The 26,162-nt window shown below is 35.5% G+C and overlaps 1 protein-coding gene across 1 annotated transcript in view; it reads left to right on the top strand.

Annotated features, from left to right (window-relative positions):
- Window positions 1-26,162, top strand: part of LOC111055992 — a 214,823-nt gene that overhangs the window by 61,684 nt on the left and 126,977 nt on the right. The window contains exons 7-8 of the mRNA XM_039441170.1: window positions 17,301-17,505; window positions 17,622-17,676. Coding sequence (XP_039297104.1) covers window positions 17,301-17,505; window positions 17,622-17,676 — 260 coding nt within the window. The remainder of the gene's footprint in view (window positions 1-17,300; window positions 17,506-17,621; window positions 17,677-26,162) is intronic.

The raw sequence follows: 26,162 nt of genomic DNA, 5'->3' as shown, positions 1-26,162 counted from the left end.
TTTCCATGTTCGATTGTTAAAAAATCTGTACACATACAAGTTAATAATATTTGTTGAAACTAACCTTTGTTTGAGAGTATATTGTCTCATCCTCATCCCCGCTAACTTCAGCCTCCTCAAACATAAACTTCTTCTTCCCCTGCTTCTGCTTGATGTTGTTCGAGAGGGTAGCTAGCACCACTTGCCGCGGTGCCCAGGTAGCAGCTGGAGCTAGACGTTGAAGAGGGCTGTCCCCCAGCACGATCTCGCCGCCCGGCGATGGTGGTTCCACACTGAGTGGTGAGGGGATGGGTGCAGCAGCAGACAACTCAGCAGCGAGGGCAGCTTTCCGCTGCCAGTAGTTGAGGATGCATTGGTGGGTTGGTGGGCTATCTGGTAAGATGTACGATTGAGAACATGGTGGAGAACTCATCGCGAAGTATATTCAAATCTGGCTCTGATGTAAATGACAATTTTCCTCTCATTACTTCTGTTTATATACCATACGTTTCTCTCTCTGTTCCAGACTCGTGCAAGTGAGAGCAAAGTGTGCTACAAGACGGAAAAAATTCAAATTTCCCCCCTAGGCACAGAACAACACGTGCTCCCACATCGTGATCAACATCATTCAGATTTGTAAGTATTCTCTCCTATCATAAAAAACTGTTACATTCACTCAAACATTCTATATTTTCGAATAGCATCCTTGCATGAGCAACATGTGTTGGAAGACAAAAAAAAAATCTCGTCTAGAACTCAGCATGGAACGGTGTCTGCTGAGTGACACCCACACCTGCTAGAAGGTGAAAAAAAAAATCTCCTCCATGTCTCAACATAGGGCTCACTAAAACAATCTATATTTTGAATAGCATTCCCGCTTCTCGTGATGCTTATTGATTTCTAATATTATCAGTTATTAAATATTTCATTGTTTTCACAGCATTGTCTCACCTCTCAACACGGCTTCCGACCTCATAACCAGTTGAACTCTCGTCGAGGCAACATACCTGAGAGGTTAACGAGCGATCTGAAAAGGAAGCATACTCGGTATCTACACCTGTGCAGTCGAGGAGATACCTGTCATTCATGTAGCATCAACCAGTACATTTTTACTTTGATTTTATCCTCTGAGGAGGAGAGGAAAATTGTCCTCGGAGGACAATTTTTGTCCTCGGAGGGGAGGATTTTTGTCATCGGAGGACAATTTTTGTCATCGGAGGACAGTTTTTGTCATCAGAGGACAATTTTTGTCCTCGGAGGACAATTTTTGTCCTCGGAGGACAAAAAACCTTCCACAGCATACTGCATGCATGCGATTTTAGCTCATCTTTATGATGTGGTATATCCGGATAATCCTCTCCTCACGCTTCTTTCTCACACTCTTCTTATAAACAAAACGGTGAATCTATTACTTTTTCAAATGGATTTTCGATAATATATTTGCAATAGACACATTGCAGATAGTGATTTTTATGTAAGAAATAAACATTTCTCGCAAAATACTCTGCTTTATCGGATAATGATTTACAATAGTCACAATGTAGATGATGCTTTTCAATATACTCTCCTTGAATGGATGAATCTTCTACATGATTAAAAGTTCAATATCTTTCTTCATATTGGCGTAGAATATTATTATCGAAATTCTCCTCTACAATTGTTATATTATCTTTCCTTCTCAATGCGCAGTTCGGACTGTACCTTGCATGTTCTATTGCTGGTATATCACTTTCTTCCCATTTTCCCAAACAAATTGAACAAAATACACAGTGCACAATGTCTGGCGCACATGCGAATATAAATCCCTCTTTTGCCATGTTTTCCGTGGACAAATGTGGAGAAGATTTCATCCATCTTTTATCAAAAGATAGTAATCTTAATCTTTCATGCAACATTATGTGATCTTGAGATATCATTTTCACACAGCCTTCTTCTACCAATGCCAATTCACAACTGATTTAGAAACATACAGTTGTACTCTATCACTCTAATTCTATGTCATCCTGATCGTTATTCTTTCGTTTTTCAGAATCTAACATCATGCCGAGGGAAAGAAGACTAGACGGTGTCAATTCCGCAGCGGTCCGCCATCGCATAACCATTGACGATCCCGAGGAAATCAGTATCGAAAACGTGATCGAGAGATCAAAACGGCGCATTTTCGATATAATTAGAGAGCACGCGGCACGGCATGATGCCAACATGAAATGGTTCATCGTGTTGAATGTTTTGTTGTATAAATTAGTGGTGATGAATGATGAGGTTAGCGAGATTGTCTCATCTCTAATAAATCTTCATAGTTACTCCAACATAGCGCTAAATGTGCTTGAGAATTATGAAGATTTTAACGATCATTCCATGTTGCCATAAGAAAAATCCTGTCATCTTTTGACAACTTTGTTCGACATGGCAGCAGTTTGGTTTTGAAGAAAATTGAGTCACTGGATGTGAATGTGATTAAATTTAATCCAATATTCACATCCAGTTTCATTAAAACACCGCAATTTCTTAAAAACAAAAATTGTATTATAAATGTCAAAAATCTGTCTGATGAAAAATGCTTTTTATGGTCAGTCCTCGCGTATTTCCATCAGAAACCAAAGGACTCACACCTGACTGTAAAGTATTTGAGCAAGTTTGCTCACACACTTAATACGCAAGGTGTAAATTTTCCGGTGACGACACTCGATATTAAGAAATTTGAAATGCTGAATCTGAATCTTGCAATTCACGTCATCGCGTATGACAACAAAAAGTTTTCCCCCTACCGTACGAGCATTTTCCGCACTCGTAAGCACCAAATTAATCTTTTAATGCTGAAAGCCGATGCAGGCAAAACTCTATTCTGTTTAATTAATACCACGAACGGGAAAAACGGATTATCACGTCTTTTCTCCCACCTTTCAAAACACAATGGTCAAGTACACATTTGCAATTTCTGTTTTCATAGATTTACATCGAAGAAATCTGAAAATTATGATGGTAAAGCAAATTAGATGAAACATGAACAGCTTTGTTCCAAGTTTGAATCACAGCGTGTTTCATATCCTAAACGCATAGAGACAATCAAATTCAAGAAACTAGGCGCTACGTTGAAGAAAAAGTACACCATTTACACGGATTTAGAAACTTACGTTGTTTATATCGATAATAATGGTGATGGTGATGGATCCGATTGGGATGAAATCAGGCATAGCTATACAAAGAAAACAGCGTGACATATTCCCTGCGGCTATTGTTTTGTTATCGATGTGAACAGGGAAATCGCTTACTGACCTGTACTCCATAGATCGAGTAGGTTCAGATGAAAAAATCATGGAGAAATTTCTTCAGGAAATTACAGATCTCAGTGACATTTTGTATGAGGATATGAAATGAGAAATTCCGATGCAACATTTATCCAAAAGTCAAGAGCGCGAATTTCGAAATTTGGTAAACTGCGGGCTTTGCGCTGAACCGTTCTTAGACACCGATATAAAATGTCGTCAGCAGGCACACGTAACTGGAAATTACCTATGTGCGGCACACGTTTCTTGTAATTTATCGGCTCGTACTCCAGAGTACATTTCGTGTTATTTTCACAATTTCTCCAGGTTTGATTCACATTTCATTCTGAAAGCGCTCGGTAAATGCAAAAAAGAAATTTCCTGCAACGCAAATACGTCAGAGAGATTTTTGACACTTTCAGTAGGCAAAATTAAATTTTTAGATTCCTACAAGTTCATGAACGAATCCTTGGAAGTATTGGTGGGTAATTTGGTGGGGAGTACAGACATGGAAAAGAAGTTTGAACGTTTATTTTCAGTGTTTCATGACCCCCAACGCGGATACAGACAACTCTTGTTGAAAAAAGGAATATATCCTTACTCATACATGAGTTGTCCTAAAAATTCGCGTAAACATCGCTTCCTCCCATCAAATGTTTTCATAATGATTTAACTGATACACCTCTGTCTCGCGAAGAAAATGAGCATGCGCAAAGAGTGTTTTCGACATTCAAGCTGAAATTGCTCGGTGAATATCACAATTTCTATTTATGTTTGGACGTGATGCTATTAGTGGAAGTTTTTGAATCTATGAGGTCTACGCTTTTTAGCTCATATGGCCTTGATGTCACTCATTTTGTTTCCCTCACACACTTTACCTGGAATTGAATGTTGAAACACACTAAAGTTGAACTAGAGTTGATTACTCATCCTGACATGCATCTCATGTTTGAGGCAGGGATGAGGGGTGGGGTGTCATTTATCGGTAAACGTTATTGTGAGGCGAATAACAAACATCTACCCAAGACATACGACCCTTCAAAACCGAGTGATTATCTCCTTTATATCGATGCAAACAGTTTATACTCGGAAGCTATGAGCCAAAACTTACCTGTTGGAAATTTCAAATTCCTCTCAGAGGAAGGAATTTCCAAGCTTGATTTTGCGAATTTGGACAGCAATTCAGAAACTGGATATATAATAGAATGTGATCTCAAGTATCCGAAAGAGTTACATGATAAGCATGCCAGCTCCCCACTCGCGCCTCTCCACCAAACACCTCCGCACGAATTGCTGTCAAACTATCAAACAAATGAGAACGGTCAAACTGGAACCAAAAAGCTCATGAACACACTTTTTGACTGTGAAAAGTACATTGTCCATTACCTCAATTTAAAGCTCTACCTTCAGCTAAGCTCGCAATTATTGAAAGTACATCGCGTCATTAGCTTTTCCCAATCTCCCTGGCTAAAAAGCTACATTGACTTCAATATCCGGAATAGACAGAACGCAATAAATAAATTTGAAATATCCTCCTTTAAGGCCTGTTGCAATCTTATTTTTGGCAAGACGATTAAATCTGTTCGCAAGCATATCAATGTTAAAATTATTGGATAGACTTGCAATTATCGAAAGTACATCGCGTCATTAGCTTCCCCAATCTCCCTGGCTGAGAAGCTACATCGACTTTAATATCCGGAATAGACAGAACGCGATAAATAAATTTGAAATATCCTTCTTTAAGGCCTGTTGCAATCTTATTTTTGGCAAGACGATTAAATCTGTTCGCAAGCATATCAATGTTAAAATTATTGGATAGACTTGCAATTATCGAAAGTACATCGCGTCATTAGCTTTCCCCAATCTCCCTGGCTGAGAAGCTACATCGACTTTAATATCCGGAATAGACAGAACGCGATAAATAAATTTGAAATATCCTTCTTTAAGGCCTGTTGCAATCTTATTTTTGGCAAGACGATTCAATCTGTTCACAAGCATATCAATGTTAAAATTATCACGGATGAAAAACGGTTAGATAAGTACATTTCAAATCTGTTATGCAAATGCTGGCAAATAATTAGTCCGAACGTGATCGCGGTTTTCTCTTGCAAGTTGGAACTAAAAATGGACAAGCCTGTCTATTCCGGGTTTTCCATACTGGAGTTGAGTGAATTCCATATGTACGATTTTTTCTATTGCAAATTAAAAAAAATTATACTGTGGGATTGCGTAGAATTCTGTATGACCGATACCGATAGTTCTCTTTTGAACGTAAAAGTGGAAGACGTGTATCAGTTGATTAAAGAAAATTTGAACCTTTTTGACACTAGTAATTACCCTCCTTACCACCCATGCTTTTCCATGGAGGGAAATAACATTGTAGAAAAGTTCAAGGATGAGACAGCCTCAAAACCCGTCCATAAATTTGTAGGGCTTTGATCAAAACTCTACTCGTATTTAGTATGTAACGAGAATGAAGAACCTGTAAATAAATGTGTAACAAAGGGTGTACAGACCGGAGCGAAATGTAGAAAACTTAATTTTAATTTATATAAGAAATCGCTGATTGAACGTTGTGAACACATTGAAAAATTTAATATGATGAGGTCCTATAATCACACCATGTATCAGATTGAATGTGCAAAAATCTGTTTGAGTCCTTATGACGATAAGAGATATATTGCTGAGAACGGTGTGCACACTTTACCTTTTGAACATTATAGAGTGCCAACAACGCTCTGAACTGATTGCTCAGTATGTCCTGCGACGAGCATCCATCACCACTAATTTTGATTTCATGTTGTAAATATGAATAGAATTAGATCTAAGATAGCATTAGAACTTCATAGTGTACCATGCGTTAACTATCCCACTCACAAATATGAGTTGAAAAGTGAAAAAGACTTGCTTCAAGCCGATCCCATTGAGATGAGCAGTTTATCACGTTTTAAAAAAGGTTGAAGGTATATCTTAGCTGTTATTAATTGTTTTTCAAAATTCGCATATTGTGTACCATTAAAAGACAAGTCAAGTCAATCTGTATTTGATGTACTCGAGCCAATTATTTCTAAAAATAAGGGAGTTAAGTTGTTTCAATCGGATCAGGGAACAGAATTCTTTAATTCAAAATTTAAAGCGTTATTAGATAGATACAGTATTAAACATTACGATGTTTTTAGCGATAAGAAAGCTTCCATAGTTGAAAGGTTCAATTGAACAATTAAAGCAAGAATTTATAGATATTTAACTGAACGTGGAACCAAAAACTGGATATCACAGCTAGACAGTTTGGTTCGCGATTATAATGCAACAATGCACACTTCAATTAGAATGGAACCTAAAGATGTGAGGAAAAAAGATTGTAATCGTGTTTCAATGTCTTTGAATTCTGCATTCAATGGACGATATAAATTGAAAAATTCAAAACCAAAATTTAAGCTTGGAGATGTTGTACGAATCTCAAAGAAAAGGGTTCTTTTCGATAAATCTTATAACATAAATTGGAGCACAGAGTATTTTGTGATTCATTCTATATTCCCTCCTCAACCTGTAACGTACAGCTTGCGAGATCTAAATAGAGAAGTAATTAGTGGTAGGTTTTACAGAGAAGAAATTGAAAGAACAGAATTAAACGAATTGGAGAGACAAGTGTATATCTGATTGAGAAAATATTAAAGCGCGACAAAAAAGGATTGCTTGTTAAGTGGATTGGATTTTCAACAACTAGTTATATTAGTAGAAGTCAACTATTAGATGAAAAATAATCTATTGTAATATCTCATTGTAATACATTCCATTCAGTGTAATATCACATTGTAATACATTCGATTCAGTGTAAATATGACAAAGATTTGGTGTAAATATAATATGTCTTTATCAAAAAATGCTTCTCAGTTTCATTTCAATCTGAAGTTTCATTTTTGTAATTTGCTAAGGCTTAGATAAGGAGGAACACATGCATTCTAGTAAAGAGGGTGCGGGAGAGAGAGGGAACGATATATTGAAGTAAGAAACTTCTATCAGTGCGTTACTGTGAAAGGGGAGAGCGACAGCGAGCACCTGTTGACTGCATTCCGATGTCATAAGCTATACACACTCAGACATCCATGTGGTGTCTAGTGCACAGCCTCCTCCTTGATAACTTACAAAAAATGATTAGTTCCTTATCAGATCACATGCTGTACACGTGTCTAACATGAGTAATATCTCAATAGTTAATTTCAACAATGTTATAAGACAGAAAGAAATGCCAACATGGTGTAAAAATGGTAAGTTGTTACCCCATAATGCGAGTATCCTTATAATAGGCTCTTCAGGCTGTGGCAAGACCAATTTGCTATTTAATTCTATTTTTTCAAAGAATTGGTTGAGATTTAAAACTATATACTTGCATACTAAAAGCGACTATCAAGATAAGTACTTGTTTTTGAGAAAAGTCTTTTCAAAAATGGAGGATATTGAATTTCATATAAACAACAATTCTGAATCTATACCTCATCCAAACAAAATTACAGAATATTCTTTAGTTATATTTGACGACTTACAACTTAATCATGTACCTCAAATGAGAGAATATTTTACTATGGGACGACATCGTAATATTGACACGGCATATTTAATTCAGAGTTATGGAGCTACACAGAAACATTTCACTGAGGACAATGCAAATATGATTATAATCTTCAAGATAGATTCATTGAGTCTGAAATTAATTCACAGAGATCATGTTGGAGGTGATATTTCTTATAAAGATTTCAGTAAACTTTGTCATAAAGTTTGGAATCGTAAACCTCATAATTTTGTAACTATTATGACCGAGTGTGGAATTAATAGCGGCAATTACCGATATTTGCTCGATACGTTTCTTACCATTCGGGAGAGATTAATTCTTTGTGCAGTCATGTTGTCTAAAACACGCAGCAGAAAGCTGAATGGAAAGAACGTTGGTTTAATCGATAAGATTAAGAAATTGAGAAAAGTAATCAGTGACAAGCATAAAAGCTTAGTTAATTTTGAAAAACGATCTGAGGAATACAATAGGAAAACGCTCTCACCGTTGATAGAGCCCATAATTGAACTGGAAAAAACAAATCTAGTTTTCACTCTAATCATGGTGTAAAACCAAAAAAGGAAGAAGTAAAAGAGGAAGAAGAGAGCATTGGAATTGATGATGAGGAGTCTAGTTATGATAAAAGCTATGGGAGTTCAACAGGCAATCTTTTAAGCTCAACTAAATTTGAAAACAGTTTATTTGGTTCTAGTAAAAATGATGAGGCGCTGTAACAATATCTAAAAACGTTTCATGCGGAAAAATTGAATAATTCAATTAGTTATGGAATTTCATACAATTCTAAAGATGATGTGTATTATATTGGAAATCAGCAAGTAATATACAATAACAGTTATATAGATATTTATAATGGAAGATTTCGTTTAACACATGGTCTACTTGAGTTATTATTCAGTTCAAGACCGAATTTGAATCTTTATAATCAGAGAGATCTGGATAAGTATAAAAAAGTCTTAACACTCACAGGCATATATTTAGATCGAAGAGGGTATGTTAAATGAAATCAGGGAATTAAATCGCAAATGATTCAGAAGTTATTTTCCAGTAAAAAAATTAGTAAAAAGAAGGGATGGGGTTTATTGAAATTTGCAAAAAATAATTCTCATGATAGAATTTATCAATACTTTGATAATTTTGACGAATTAGTGGAAAGATTAAATTTACTCTATTCCTTAAAAGCTTCTGGCAACACTGGACATGATGTTGAGATCGCCTCTATAATTGAAGAGCTAAAAGAAGCAAAACTAATTGTTTAGTGTTACGATGACTCTGCATCGATTCGGTCGGATTGATACACCTACTAACGCTAATCTTACGTGCAATATTGACTCGATAACACAGAAAATAATCGAATCGATGAATCAACAAGGAATCAGCGAAGCTGTGAAATTTTATTTAGATTCACAAATAACCAAACTCGTTTCGGAAAATACTAAGAATATCGGTGTGAGCATAATTGAAAGAGAACATATTCTAAGTTCAGTACAAAATTTTAGCGCCAATATTGATAAAGCTATTGCAGAGAGAACTCTAACTTTAGAATCTGCTCTAGGAGAAGTGGAAACTTTAACAGACAGCTTTTCATCCCAGTTGAACAGTATTAACAACGATAAAGTTGATAAAGGTTATTTAGATGAGAAATTGAAAGCCATATCAGATAAAATTAGGAATTTGGAGGTGTTGGACAGAAACTACCTCAATACTAAATTTAAACAGCTTAGTACAGAAATTTTTACTAAGGTAAATGAAGCACACCCATCGCCAATTGATAAGCAATATTTAGAATCTACTTTGCAGAAATTGACTAGTTCTTCATTAACAAAGGAAGAGTTTAAAAAATGATTATCTGAAATGGCAAGTGCAATAAAAGCTAATATTATGGACAGTATTGAACAATTCATTACAAAAGATGCTATTGCTATTCTGATTAATCAAATCGCAGAAAAGTATGCAACTAAAAATGATATAGGAGATTTTATTGAGAAAAACGAAATGGAAGTCACAGTGAAAAGCATTCGTGATGAAATAGCTGAGGCAATTAAGAATTCGGAAGAGGGATCTGTTATGAGACTGCAATGTTCGGCTGCATTCATAGATTATCTTAATTTATTCATCCACAGGGTAGCTTACAATATCGTGTCCGGATATGCACGCGTGAGTTTTAATATGAATTGGATAGAAGCTAAGCAGCATAACCTTTCAGAAAATCAGGTAGCCGAAATTATCACATCCAAAATGGGTCTAGCCCAGTACAAAGGGGTTGTATTGACTCTGAAAACATAAAATCTTGTGAAAGGATAACACTTGACATATTATTTGAAGCATAGTGAACTTTAACGGTTTTCTTGCTAACACATGTCGCTTCAAGATGATAAATCAGTCTATACATTTTTTCATGTGTCTATGATTGAATGTAACGGTTTTTTCGATGCAGGAGTTATTATGAACTCCCTCGTATCTGTAGAATTTGGGAAGGGGAAACATCAACCTCACAGGGAGCAGAGCATGGCGCACATGTCATTTGTCTGGAGAAACATTCAACCTTAAAGTTATCAATGTTGATAGTGAAGGTGACTTTAAACACACTATTAAGTTGCCGAAAGAATATTCAGTGGTTTTGAATGAGGATAACATCAGAAGTTTTAATTCTCGTTCATGGGAATTGAATGTGAGCGGGAATCATATATCCTTAAGACAGTTTCAGGTAACTATAGGCGTTGAGTATTATTTCCCCCCGAGTGAAATAGGTCTGAGAATATGTAAGTATTTTTAGATATGCTAGCTCATTCCAATTATACTCACATATTGTCGGAGGAAACACTTTAACAATAACGACTGGGATGTTTGTACAGCAAAAGAGCTTAATTTTTTACTCATTCATGAACAGTTTGATTGAACTCTTGACTGTCAGTTGGAAACCAAGCATAATATGGATATTATAGAACTTAGATTATTGTAGAGATAAGGATTCACCTTAATCTGACAGTATAGCAATAGATTATTAAGCAATAGATGTATAGAGAGTCATTGACCTCTCTGTAGAGATATGAATTCACTTTAATCTGTCAGTATTGCATTAGATATAGAGAGAGAGAGAGAGAGAGAGAGAGAGAGAGGGGGGAATTTCTTAATTCACTTTAATCTGTCAGTATAGAAAATGGATGTAGAGAGAAGGATTCACTTTAATCTGACAGTATAGATGTAGAGAGATAGAGAATTTCTCAATTCACTTCAATCTGTCAGTATAGCAATAGATGTAGAGAGAAGGATTCACTTTAATCTGTCAGTATAGCATTAGGGAATTTTTCCCTCAAAGGGAAATTATTTTTTCCCTCACTTTCTTCATCCCCCTCATCTATACTGGGCAAGGGGAAGGGAAAATCTATTTGAGAGAGAGAGAGAGATATCTTTCTCTCTTTTCATCCCTCTCATCTATACTGGGCAAGGGGAAGGGAAAATCTATTTGAGAGAGAGATATATCTTTCTCTCTTTTCATCCCCCTCATCACCACTGTCGAGGGGAAGGGGAAATCTATTTGAGAGAGAGATATATCTTTCTCTCTTTTCATCCCCCTCATCACCACTGGGCAAGGGGAAGGGGAAATCTATTTGAGAGAGAGATATATCTTTCTCTCTTTTCATCCCCCTCATCTATACTGGGCAAGGGGAAGATAAATCTATTTGAGAGGGAGATATATCTTTCTCTCTTTTCATCCCCCTCATCTCCACTGGGCAAGGAGAAGGGGAAATCTATTTGAGAGAGAGATATATCTTTCTCTCTTTTCATCCCCCTCATCTATACTGGGCAAGGGGAAGGGAAATCTATTTTTAGAAAGAGTGGGAGAGAGATATATCTTTCTCTCTTTTCATCCCCCTCATCAACACTGGGCAAGGGGAAGGGAAAATCTATTTTTAGAACACCCCCACCCAGTGGGCGAGAGAAAGGGGAGGTGGGATGGACAAGGGGTGAGAGGGGGGAGAGGATCTCAAGCAAAAAAGCTTCCTCAAAGTCTCGTTTTATATCTACTTTGTAATGCTCTTATAAAGCAAAAGTCATTTTCATTTTTAAATAATTTTGTAACCCCTTGGAAGAGACGACTCTGGCTACAATAATCCAGGACCACCAGGAGTTGGATCGACATCAGCAGCTCATAAGAAAATTTCGACACATGAGTGAAAAATATTGAAATGGTGATAGGGTGCCCTCAGTGCTTCGAAATTAAATAAGAATCAAAGCTAGCTCATCGAAAGGGTTTTCTTATAAATTAAGAATTTGGTAAAAAATACTTGCGCAAGTAAATGTTGTATTAAAGGTATTTTATTAGAAGAGTAACAAGTCAATCCACATATCAGAAGTTCTATAAATCAAAGAAGTATAAAATCTAGGCTGTTAATACACATTCATATGATCATTAATTTCTGCAATATAATTTGCGATAGTTTGTTGTAGCTCTGATTCACTAGATGAATTGCTCTATTTATTCCGTCAGGTGCCGAATCTCGTACCCTGAGATAAAATATATATTCATTACATAGAAATCTATTAGATACTATAGAATTTAATATATATATTTGGATTATTGGTTGTCAATTTATCAAGCTGATTTTAAGAAATCTATTTTAAATGGAATTGTCCAAGTCGACAAGTATTAGCAAGCTGATATTGCAGCTACATGCAAATAGATGCATATGATCATAAAATAAAAGCACATGATAACGTTTCGTGCTGTAGAATTTAGAGAATAGTATTTAGCCTGTGATATTTTATTGATTTCGATTATTATTCTATTTTTATATTATATATTTTTTATCGCTCTACATATTTTTTGCTCTAATTTATTTTTTGAGATATTTGTTAATATATGTATCAAATTGTTTATGGTGTGTGATTTATTTTAATTCCTCAATACTATAAGATAGGTATTATATATATATTTTTTAATGAATTATCAGAATTATAGTGGAAGCTCATATCTGGGCCTGTAAAGATTTTTATGAGACTGTATCCTATGAAAAACTGTGACCTAATTTTTATAATTATTGAAATATTTCATGCTCTACCGACTGATGCCAAGCAGGAGGCTAATCGTTATTTGAATATAAAAAATAACGTGACAAGCTTAGTTTGGTTAACAAGTCCCAACCTAAAAGCCCGTCATATTCGACTTGAATGGGTGCTATAACGAATTTATGTCGAACTTCTAATTGTGCTACCTTCAAGGTCACAATCTGAGTTCCTGCCACTGATAATGAATCTCCGGTCACACCCCTTGCCAAACTATTTTCTTTTTCGAGTCATACCCCAGGTATGCTTTCCTTTAGAATAGAAATCTCCACTCCTGTGTCTACCAAAAATTTCTTGATCTCTCCTTCTACCCAAATTTTCCTTGTCCTTGTCCACTAGAAGACACGTTGGGAATGACATATCGCCCTTTCATTTCCGTAGGCCAGGTGTTTGGGCAATTCTTACCCCTAGCCGACTCTAGTTTTCCAAATTATTACGTCTGACTGGGGAGTTTGAGCTACTCCTAGTCGTGGTAGATGACTCTTCTGCCTGTTTCAAACACTGATAGGAAAGTAGGTTAGGGTTACCGCAAACAAAACAAAATTTTGGCCTCACCCTACGATCCTCTCTGCTGTTATTCTCGAATTTCTTCTTCTCGGTTGATTTTGATCTTTCGTTCTTATTACTTGCTTCTCTCCGGTTTGCACAATCCCGAGCAAAATGTCCTTTTCTGCCACATTTGAGACAACCGGAATTCCTCTCATTACTTCCTTCTCTATCTACGAACTTGGATGTTACCTTCTTCTGCTCACTACCTTGAACCACAAAAATACTATCGGGACGGCTTCCTGTAACTTGTTCAACATGCTCCGCTGCAACTATTGCCTCTTCTAGGTCTTTTGGTGGATGGACCTGTAGAGTTACGGCTGCTGACCCTTGAAGTCCTCGTACAAAAGCAGTCAATAATGTCCTGTTGAGCTGCATGCGAGCCCATATTGCCTGTTGGGGGTCGTGAGGAATAGGCATCGCTTTTAACCTGATTTCACGACAACGGTCAGCAAACGCATGAGCGGTCTCACCATGATTTTGCTCTATGGCGCTGAGCGCGAAGAGCCATCGTTCTGGGTCGAGACTTTTCTCAAATCTTTGTTTGAGTATATGTTTGTAATCTTCAAATTTGAAAACGACAGAGAGTAACTCGGGGTGAGTGTCTAAGCAAGTTGCAGCTGCACCTGTCATTTTCATTCTACAAATAAACTTCAAATCATTGTCCTCCCAATTTCTGAGTTGAGCAATGAGTTTTAAATTCTGGATGAATTCGCGTACACTCTGACATCCTTCTTCACCCAAAAACGACTTCACAAGAGATTGTACTCCCAAATCCTTCCTTACAGATGAAGTAATTTGGCGACTGGTGTGGCTTCTTATATAATTCTGATAATAATTCTGACCTGAGTTGGTTTTTCTCTGCTTTGTTACGTTCATTCTGAGCTCTAAGTTCCGCTAACTGTCTCCTTAATTCGTCCATTTTGGATGCGTTTTCCAAGTCTCCCAAACTTCCCAGATTTGGCACGTGTGACGGAGGTTTTGGAGGAGGGTTAACATTGTCATGCCCCATGACCATCGTGTCCGTAGAGCTCAGTAGGATGAGGTTGTTATATCTTATGAACTACTCCACCAAAATCAGTACTATTCTTATTAATGAATGATAGAATTTGAAATCAGATAAATTGTATGATAATAATTGAACAGATTGTCACTAAAGACTCTCTTCCTACTCTTTATTTCAGTCTAAGGTGATAATTTTGAAACGCAATAATTATTCTTATACTCAGCAATTAATAACTCGAAGGAAGAAAGAGAAAAAAAATTGGAATGGTTAATTTTAAGGTTTGATAATTTGGATTAAATTCCTAATTCTTCCGCTCGTGTAACAAATTTCAAGAAAGTTTTTCGTAAATTGTTTTTTTTCACAATTTAGTATTAGAAGCAAAATGATCCCACATTGAATATTCTTACATCAATGATTAAGTTCTTACATGCCATGAAAAAAACAATCAAAATCAACTTCTCAATAATTCTAGTATTTAAGAATTTTGGTCAAAAGCTACACAATTTGGTTTCAATTTGATCGTGATAACTTGTTAAAATATTTCATGATTACTTAATATTTTGTTACACTCAAACAATTCACAGTATTTAATTTTGCGTAGGCAGCCAACTAATAATAATTTATTAATCATCAAGTTCTTCGTCGAGTAGTGGACTAACAAGATCAATGACTAGTAATAAAGATTCCATCAACAAATCGTTATATTCGTACATTGGAAGCAGCTCCAATAAAACTTCCATTATTTCCTGTACTAGCATCAAAAAATTACGTTTTCTAATTTTATACTTGTTGCTACCCGACATTTTCTTTTTTATCCACTGATAAATGATTCTACTGATTTCTACTGTATTCTATATTTTTGGCATTCTTGCAGCCAAATTCCACCAAACTGCCACCATTGAAATTTCTCGGGTAGATTAGATATTAATGAACTGTTTTTACCAAAGGGTAGATGTGGTTAAAGAAAGCTAATTTTTTCTTTTTACTCTATGAAAGTTTGTTATAATTGAACATTTTCTCTACCATTATTTACAACAATTTTGACTCTACTCTGGCTGCTTAGCTTAATACAAAAAAAAACATTGAAAGAGATTTGGAATGGTACAAATTAACAAGAAAAAACCTATCGCTATGCAAATAAAGTTCGATCGCCCCTTGTCATTTGAGTAGGATTAATATTCGGGACTCACCCATAATGAAGACGCTGAAGAAATCCATTCAATGATGATTTGGGGGGTCCACACTCCCGAAAAGAATTGATGTCTGAGCGCACTCCATTCGCTTCAACGGTTGAAAGAAGAGTGCACGGAAAGAATGCAATTTTTGTCTCAGGTCCGACTCTTCCTAAGCCTACACGTGGAAAACTAGACTACGGCCAGGGGGAAGAAGAGCTGGAAACTGTTGATGGGACTAGTGGATGGAAACTATCTTTCCCAGGCTGGGATGCAAGCTAGGCAGTTCCCAACCCTGAGAAAGATCCTCACCACGTCCATCGGTTGAAAAAATGCAAGCTTTCCGTAGCCTATGCTAGGCAGCCAGCAAATAAAATATTACATTCTAATTTTCACTAATTTCGATAACACTACTTTCAATTGCTTCCATTACATCTCTAATTAGTTTTGATTCATACAACCTTCCCAGTTGGCGAATAGTTACTCTCGGATGATAAGTCGCCTACTACCTTCAATTTGATATTACTTCCAGACAATACTAACCTCTGATTAATTGATGGTACTCATGAATTGATGCTCCTATTTTCATTTTGATTGTACGTTCAAATCATACCAGCTTTCAGTTGATCGATTGTTCTTTCATATGATAGTAGGGTAATCCAGCCCACCATGGGACACCAAAATTCAAACAGCTATAACTTGGACAAAAATAAAAAAATCCACATTTTTTATCTTAAATTTATTGTATTTTCTTACACTTTCATCCTTGAGGATGGTAACTGCATTGATCATCAATTGATTTTTTTATTGCAAAAACAAATTTTTAGGGACTGTCGCAACCTGGGCTTAAGATTGGCCCACGATGGGACATCCCTTGCCTAGGTTGGGATATTGAATTGAAAATAAGCAATTAATTATTTTTGTTAATTTAGAACATTTTATTATAATTATTGATAGTATAAATACATCATTTGAAATTTTTTTTAGTTAAAACTATCACCAAAAGTCATGTGCACAAAGTGTGTTTGAAATGGCTACCTCTGAAGATACATTACAGGCTATAATCATATATCATATTTATTTATAATTTATTTCATTGATATGTAGCCTACACTAGGTTTACCCTACTCTTGATTTAATGTTCCAGAATGTACCTTTTACACTACTCATATAAATTATAGTTCATTATATTGAACAAGAGTGGATAGTTAATATTACATCAGTTATACTGGTATCAGCCAGCTATCCTGTATAGATGGTGGTGGCAAGGCAGATAATATTGGCATCATTGTTCTTTTATCTTTCTCCACCGCCATTATAACATGAACCATGACAATGAATGAGAGCCTTTGGTCAATAGTGATGCACATTTGAGGCTCAGTTGTACAGAAGCCGGTTAAATTTCAACTGTGATTAATTTCACGAGAACCAATCAGAGAAGGTGTTTTTGATAAGATGGCTTCTCCAATTGGTTCTTGAGGAGTTAATCATGATTCAAATTTAACCCGCTTTTGTGCAAGCAGCACTTTGTCTTTACAGCTTGAAATACCATTGCATTTCCAGTGATAGTTTTGGACAATTAAGGCTTGAATAACTATGAGTATCTTGGGTTACTCCGAATAATATCAAAGGTTGCTGTAATGTGTAATCAAATTTGAGAATTCCACACTTGAATATGAGAAATTGAAACCTTTCAGGTACTTCCACAGGGAACAGCAACTCTCTACAGAGTACAGACTCGAATGAAATCGAAACAAGATGAGAAGATAAGAGAGATCTTTTATCAAAATGGAGTGAAAATTCATGAGGACTACAACGATCGGAGACATCTCATTGAAATTACCTCATATTTTGAGAAGACTTCTAAAAACGGAAAACCAGCCTTTATACCAGTTAAATTTGGTAAGATAACCTATCAAACAGAAAATCTGAGACTTATCAATTTATCCATATCTGTACAATATTCTGACAAAAATTGATGCTTTATGATTGATCTCATGTGTTTTTATTTTTTCCAGAGGGTCTTGTGATTCTCCCCTTCGATGATCTGAAGAATAAATTCATGGATTATGAGTGAGTTCAACACTGATCGTCTTGACCTGAGATACATTTGTAATTCCCATAAATATAAGGATAAATATAGATATCTCACATTATACTTGGTTGCTTGGAGCTCATGATTCTTAGTCATCCAAGATAGCATATACTGAAACATCTTTAAGCGCACATCTTTAGGACCGTATGTATGAAATGAGTTGAGACTTGACTCCAAATTTGAAGAAATCAGGGTTGCCAAATTGTGTAACATTACAACTTTCTCAAATTTCCAATCTAATGTCAGAATTGGATGTAGAATATCATCCCCAGTATCCCAGTAGTGCTAAAAAGTATCAGGGTTGAGAATTGAACAGAAATTTAGTGTTTTTGATGAAATAAGAAACATCAAGAAAATGTGTTTTCCTTTTGAATATTTTATAATCTTCTCTCAGGATATTGGGGCGCCTCAACGCATGAGAATTTCATATGCAAATAGCATGGAGAATGTCTCCTTTCTATTGGTGTCTGTGTCATTCTTATCCAATATATCAGTAGGGCTTGTTTTGACACAAAAAAGAGGGTTCTTCAGTTCATGAAAGTGAAAACAGACCCAAATATTCTGATTCTAGGGTACCTCAGGATATCCGAATCACTTGATGTGCATCTGGGTGTCGCAACTGGGCCGCATAATGATCAATTCAAAATGGCCAACCCAGCGTTCATTGAAACGGTCATAGAATGGTTACCATTCATGATACAGACCTCTAGGAAGCGCGGATCGAATTACAATGAACTATTCTACAAAGTTTGTTTATGGGCCATTCTTGAAAATAGGGCTCATTTTAATAGAAAATTATTTTTCATAAAATTCAAATATTTTTGTATTTTTCTAATAGTAAAATGGAGTGGATTACTGTTAAGCCATGTCCACACTATGTCGATCGACTCTGTCGACCCGGTCGACACCTTTGACTGTGTCAACTCGACAAAATTGCCTCAGTACATCTGGATGAGTCGACCGACAACCATCATAAATTTTCATAAATAGTCGAGTGTTTTATATTTAATCGAGTGTTTTATTTTAAATATAAATCGAGTTTTCATATAAAATGAGTGATGATGAAGATGGTGGAGCAGCTGCTTCTGCTGCAATTCTTATTGCCATCTTGGGAAGCCAAAAAGATCGTCGCCCGCAGAGATTTTGGGTACGACCTAGCCTTGTTCAAGGCAGAAAAAAGTATAGTACGGAGGAATTTATGGAAGATTTATTGCTGGATGAGGTTGACGAATTAAATCTAGAATATAGATGTGACGCAGGCTTTAAAAACTTTTTTAGAATGAAAAGTTCCGATTTTGAAAATCTTTTGAAAATGATTGCGCCTAATGCAATTAAAAAAGACATACCATTCAGAAAAGCAATTCCAGTAAACCATCGCCTTGCAGTAACACTGTGCTTTTTGGCAACTGGCGATTCATACACTTTTTTTGAAAAAATTAGAAAATTCCTTATTTTCTTTTCCACCTCCACTTTTTCAATGCCAAATGACACCGCGATTCTCACCAAACAATCATGCCATTTGTTTCTGTTTTTATAGTCAACATCACTTGAATCCCATACGTAAGAACGATCACGGTACATTCCAATAAAATTCGATGTTTGGGTATCACTCCAATTCATTTTCAATAAAAATGTAAGCACTTGAACAACAGTATAGCACTATTCTATTCTTTAAAACGGCAGTGACAAGATCGACACGTCCACACTGGTGCCTTCGACTCGACTGTCTTTGATCCAGACCAACCTGATTCGGGTTGCGTTCGACTTGACTCGACAGCGCTCAACAATGTCTAGCGACACGTCCAGACTTGTTCAACATTGTCGATCGGTGTCGATCGACATAGTGTGGACGCAGCTTTACAGCAGTGGTCACAAAAAACATGTGTCGTTTTTTCAGAAATAACAAAAAAATATTTAGCTGATTCATGGAGGTGAGATTTATATTAATGGACAAAGACCTTGAAGATGCATAGACTCACATGCAGCACTAGTTTCATACTTGGAATTGAAATCGGCCATTAAGGGACAACCTATAATATTTTTACATACCAATGCCTTTCTAATCTATAGTATTACAAATTTATAGATATAATATCTCGTGATAAAATACCCCAATGGCAGTCTTCAATTTCAAGTAAGAGCTATCATTGGGAAGGCTTGATTAAAAACAATATTAATTGTAATAAATTAATTGAAGAATTTATTTTTAATTTTTTTTTCGAGAATCCCTTTTGATATAAAACACATTCCCACCTAAAACATGATTTTAACCAACAAAAATGCACTCTTTGAAAAACATTCCATTTTTCAAGAGTATTTTTTTCTGAATAACTACTTCAATGACGATTTTTGATTATAAAGTGCCAAACAGAAGTTCTTTGAAATTGAATGTATTGTTTATTTCAAATTTTTATCATTTTGTTCTGGAGCTATGGTTTTTTCCATGATGACATTCTAGCCGCTGAGTCAAGTAGACTAACTATCATCAAAACTGAACTATAAATTTGATTTTTCCACCACTTCATGATAAAGACTACTTGCAAAAGGTCTCTCTCCGTAAATTCTTCAATCTCTTTCTTCCTCACAACCAGCCAAATGAGAATATTGATGAGAAAGCAACAAAAATATTTCACATAATCGATAAATTCAAGATGGCAGTCATAACTGACAAATTTTCTTATATCGATTGCTTTTCAGTTATAGTGAGAGATATCAAATCAATTCTATCACAAAAGTATTCATAACTACCAAAAATATAATATTCTAGAGATAAATCTTTTTTCAATTACTCTTTTCATGGTCAATATAATTTCAAAATCAAATCAAATTGGTCTTTATTATCATGATTTCAGGGTACAAATATTCATATTATACAACAACGTTACATCTTCTGCAACCAAACAATCATAAATAAAACTTACAGTTGAACTAAAAAATTAATCATTATAACTAAATCTAGTTGTTATTATATCCTAGCTCCAGAAAATACAACATTATATTTTAAAAAACATCATAAAAACTCTCCACAAAGGCAAAGCCTGTGTGTGGAAGAGGGTCTTGGCGATGATTGGCTGACGTCAGACTGTCCCCATACTTGCATCTGTCACATTCTTGGATAAACCAGGTATTAATATCAGAGGAAATTTGAAGTTTGAAGGATTTTAAGTATAAAAGATGTAAACATTTAGAGTTAAATTTGGACTATCATTACACGACATTTGCTTTATTTATACAATGAATAAGTTATCACTTCTATATTTGTCCTCCCAATCTCCTTTAACCAGTCATTAACATTTTTTTTATAAATATTTTTGGATTTACCTTCGGTATTACGTAGATTTTCAGGCAGATTTCTATACAGAGTGTGTGCTATATAATAAGTATTAGTAGTGGAATGAGTTTTGACTAGCCTTGGAACTTGGATTCCTATTGCTTCTGACGAACGAGTTCGATAGCTGTGCTCAATTTTCTTAAACATATCTTTATGATTTTTGTACATGTATAATAATATATTCCTTAAATAAATTTGCCTTATACTTGAAACATTGAATTCTTCAAAAATTTCATCAGTAGGAGTGCGTATTCGTTTTCTTAATGCTGTTTTAATAATAGATTTCTGTGTAACTTCCAAGGGTTTTAGTAATGTTTTATAGGCACCATAAGCTAAAATTCCCACTTCGATAAGTGACTGAACATAAGGAAAATATATATTTCGTAGCTCCTTTAGTGATAGAATTTTGTTTAATTGGTAAAAAATGTAAATGGCTTTGCGAATTTTACTTTTCAAGAATGCAATATGAGCTGACCAATTCAATTTCTCATCTATCATTACTCCTAAATACTTATAAGCTACTACACTTTCAATCGATTCACAGTTACATTGTATATTGGTAGGTTCAGTACAAGAATGTAGAGTGATGTTATTAATTCTGTCTTCTTGCCTTCTTCTGGAAAAAATTTCTATGAATTAAGATTTCTTAATATTTAAAGTCAATATGTTATTATCAAACCATTTCTTCAAGAGATGAAGATCTGATGTAGCGTTTTGGTACAGTTCTTGTTTATTTTTACCAGTCACATGTATTGCTGTGTCGTCAGCAAATGAAAATAGATTTCCCTTGATTGGAACGTTTGACACATTATTAACATAGATTAAAGACAATAAGGGACCCAAAGTACTTCCTTGGACCACACCAATTATTTGAACAATTTGTTTTCTATCAGAGAGATAATTTTTGAACCAATCATATGAAATATCACGAATTCCAATAAAATCAAGTTTTTTCAGCAGTTTTTGTAGGTCAACGGTATCGAAGGCCTTTGCCAAATCGAGAAATATTACTAAACTTTCCAGATTAACACTTTAAGCCTGATCAATCTCTTGCGTCAGGCTGAAAAGAGCATCAGAAATATTTTTGTTTTTCATGAAACCGAACTGTTTGTTAGTTAGAATGTTGTTGGTTTCAATGTAATCACTCAATTGATGTTTAACTATTTTTTCCAAAACTTTAGAAAAAACACTTAACAAAGAAATTGGTCTATAGTTACTCTTTTCAGACTTATCTCCATTTTTGAAAAGTGGAAAAATTTTGGCTACCTTAAAAGTATCTGGAAAGATGCCTTGTGAGATACTCGAGTTGTATATGTACTTTAGAGGCTTTACGAATAATTTTATATGTTGTTTAAAAATTTTAGTAGATATACCATCATGACCCGGTGCAGACATTCCTCTCAGTTCTAAAACAGTGCGCAAAATATCATTATCAGTAACCTCTTTGAAGTGGAATTCTGTATTCGAACAATAGTCTTCATCATTAATAATATAATCACCTCTAGAATTTACCTTTTCTGCGAGGTTTTGCCCCACCTGCGAAAGATAGTTATTGAATTTATCAGCAATAGTTTTTGATTTAAGTGATGGTGATTGTATATTTTCGACCTCCTTAGAAAAATGTTCTAATGAAAAACTCGGTCTCTTGTTATCTCGACCTGATATCTCATTATTCACACGCCAAAACTTTTTTGGATCGTTTCCAGCTTCATTCAATTTATCTCCATAGTATTGATTCTTAGTGTTTTTTAACAAGCAACTTAATCTATTCCTATAGGCCTTAAAGTAATTCACAAGCTCAACATTGAATGGTTGTTTCTTAACTGATTTGTACAATTTATCTCTTTCTCTAACCGACCTGACCAGCCCTTCAGTTATCCACGGCTTGATTTTTTTGAATTTTGGATTAGTTTGCACAACACATTTCCTGGACTTATCGATAAACTTATTAACGGTTAGATAGAAATTATTAGTTGCGCTATTCACATCATTTTCAATCAATACCGTATCCCACGATTCTTTTTCAAGCAAAGAAAAAAATATGCTGTTATCTATAATAAATTTAGGAGAGGAGGTATCTTTTCCTCTTGAACTCTTAGAACTCACCTGGAGAGCCAAAGCGTAATGATCAGTTATTGGTACTCTAAGGCTACTTTCACATGATAGGAGACGTGCAACTTGAACATTGAACAGTGTTCACGTATTTTGTCGAGTCAAATCGTGTCTTTCACATGGTGACTCCTATCCAGGAACCTCGTTTTGTCATGTCTTTTCCTCTCGAGGCAAGCAGAGGCAAGATCTAACAACTATGCCGACGTTTGCTCAAAGTATGACTCATCACTTTTTTCTCAAAGTCCAACTTCCTTGAAAATATAGATAGAAGATTTCTGATTTCGGATTTGGATTCAGCGACCCCAAATTCTTTAAAGCATAAGTCCCGTTTTCGAAAATATCCAAAAACAAGGAAGTTATGGCTGTTTTTAATAAAGCTTTCTATTATCATATAATTATACGGTAAAAACGAACAGGTACTGTACTATACAGTACGTTAGTACTGTAGCTATTATAATACAACTTACACTGTATTCGTGTAGGGAATTTGGTAGGTTATTTATCTTGATTTCTGAAAATACCCCAAAATAAGGGAGTAAGATAACTTTGAGAAACCAAAGTTTTCCTGCCGATTGAAGAGACATTAAAAATTAGTCTAAGACATATTATGTCTTAGAATAAAAATGTGTAACAAATATCAGATCACTATTCAAGCTATCAAGCTTTTCATAAATTTATTTGTCTCCTCATGGCAGAAGGTTTGCAAGTAGCTATAAATTGTGGGGATGAGGAAGCTTTTTTGCGCAATTACCCCCCTCCCCCCGCCCCCACCCCCCTGAGTTTGCGCAAATTCCCCCTCCCCCTTTCCCTCCCCCTCTCCTTCTCCCTCTCCTTCTCCCTCTCCTCTCCCTCTCCCTCTCCCTCTCCTTCTCCCTCTCCTCTCCTTCTCCCTCTCCCTCTCCCTCTCCCTCTCCTTCTCCCTCTCCCTCTCCTTCTCCCTCTCCCTCTCCCTCTCCCTCTCCTTATCTCATCTCCCCTCTCCCAGTGAGGATAAGGGGGATGAAGAGAGAGAGTGATCTTTCTCTCTCTCTCTCTCCCCTTCCCCTTGCCAAGGTGAGGGAAAAAAAATTTCCCTTTTTGGAGGAAAAATTCCCTCTCTATACTGACAGATTAAAGTGAATCCATATTTCTACATCTAATGCTATACTGTCAAATTAAAGTGAATGCTAGATGAGGGAAAAAATTCTCTACTGTCAAATTAAAGTGAATCCATATTTCTACATCTTTATACTGAGTGAATCTGTTACATCTTTATACTGTAAAATTAAATTGATTGCAAATTAATACAATTGGTTTGCTTTCCACCCGACAGTTAAGAAAAATTTCACAAATTTATATTGAAATTTTCTATGTGCTGTACAAACCGCAGGCGTTATTTTTTAAGTGTTTCTCCGAGAATATCTATAGTAAATTTAGTATGAACAAGCATTCCAAAAATGGCTATAGATATCCTCAGACCTATATCACTTGGGGTATCAGCTCTATTGATGTCTTAACAGAGAGAGGTCAATGATCTAAGTTGATCTTTTACATTTTTTATCTGCAATGTCATACAAGCATTTCCAAAGTTCATCGGAATTTGTAACAATAGTTGAGAAATCATTTGCACTACAATAATGTAGATGGCCTGTATCTAGTATATCGAGCAGTTCGAAAATCTCAGATAAAATTGGAAAATGTACATTTTCTGTTTTTGTTAACGCTAGATCAACATCATCGCCTTGGAATCCTGTTGAAAATTTAATATTTTTTGCAATAGAATCAAATTCATTGAATGAAATTGACATCAAGAGGCGAGTTAATTTTTTGAATTTTGCAAAGCTAAAACACTGCATGACCTTGATTGCTATGAACTATAATTGATAAGGTAGGAATGTGCACTTAGCTGTAACAGTTGTGTCTGAGGGGGCGTATCTCTTGATAAGGTAGGAATGTGCACTTAGCTGTAACAGTTGTGTCTGAGGGGGCGTATCTCGCGTCCTCACTCAATCAAGTCTACACTGATACTAAACCAAAATGTTCGAGGAAATATCTGAATTAAAAATTTGTTTACAACATTTCACTACAACAATACATCATAACTTCATCTTCAATTTTAATTAATTTATCTATAGACAAATTGTGTGGACGGTAATAGCACAAATAGTCTTTTATATCGTTCAAATTAACTGTGCTTAGAAAAATGTCTTTCAATTGTTTCGCCAAACTATAATTTTCAGGAGTTGATTTCCTAATTGCACTTTCACACTCATCATACCAGTCTATGCAGTTTTTTAACCTCACTTCCAATTCGTTGTCAGCAGCTAACCACTTTGTCGGATCCATAGTTGTCGAGCGAATGGAGTAAACTATGTGTAGGCGGGCACTATTATAGAGTAATTAAACGGTCTTTCTTCATTAATAATTGTAGACAGACAACACGTGCGAGCTTTATGCAATCTCAGTGCATGCAAGCAATAAACACACTGTAATTCCTTTCCGTTGTAGAAGAATCCATAACGTGCAAAGTTTCTTTTCTGCGCATTCGTATACATCGGTGCCAATTTCATACTTTGCATTCGATTGTTTTCGCACAAGAAATTATTTGTTTGATACATATTTTTAAACAGCAAAGAATTATAATGTTGGGCAGAGAATAAAGCACACCTTCCATCGGGTCTATACTTATGTATCTTACATGCATCATAACACCACGAAGTGGTGAAAAAGCTGAAATCAGGCTTGACAAAGTCCTCGGTATGCATTGTACGTTAGAATGCAATCTTCTCAAAAACTTTGCTTTCTCAGTTCCTTTTGTGAAAATTTTCTCATAACCTGCAAGGTAATCACGTATTAATGAGTCACTGTATTTTAAATCTCCATCTTCCCATTTTATTTTATGATAGTTACGTTCCAGCCATGTTACATCGTTATACAATTTTGCGCTCAATTCCATCTTTGCAAATGGCGATTTGAAATGGAATACAGCATAATTATTGCACTTGTCAACGATAGCAAGTTCTTTCACAATAATTTGATTAC

This window comes from Nilaparvata lugens, chromosome 14 (assembly GCF_014356525.2).
Source record: "Nilaparvata lugens isolate BPH chromosome 14, ASM1435652v1, whole genome shotgun sequence".
Classification (NCBI taxonomy): domain Eukaryota; kingdom Metazoa; phylum Arthropoda; class Insecta; order Hemiptera; family Delphacidae; genus Nilaparvata; species Nilaparvata lugens.
Note: the sequence above shows the minus strand (reverse complement) of the source record. Positions and strands in the feature narration are given on the sequence as shown.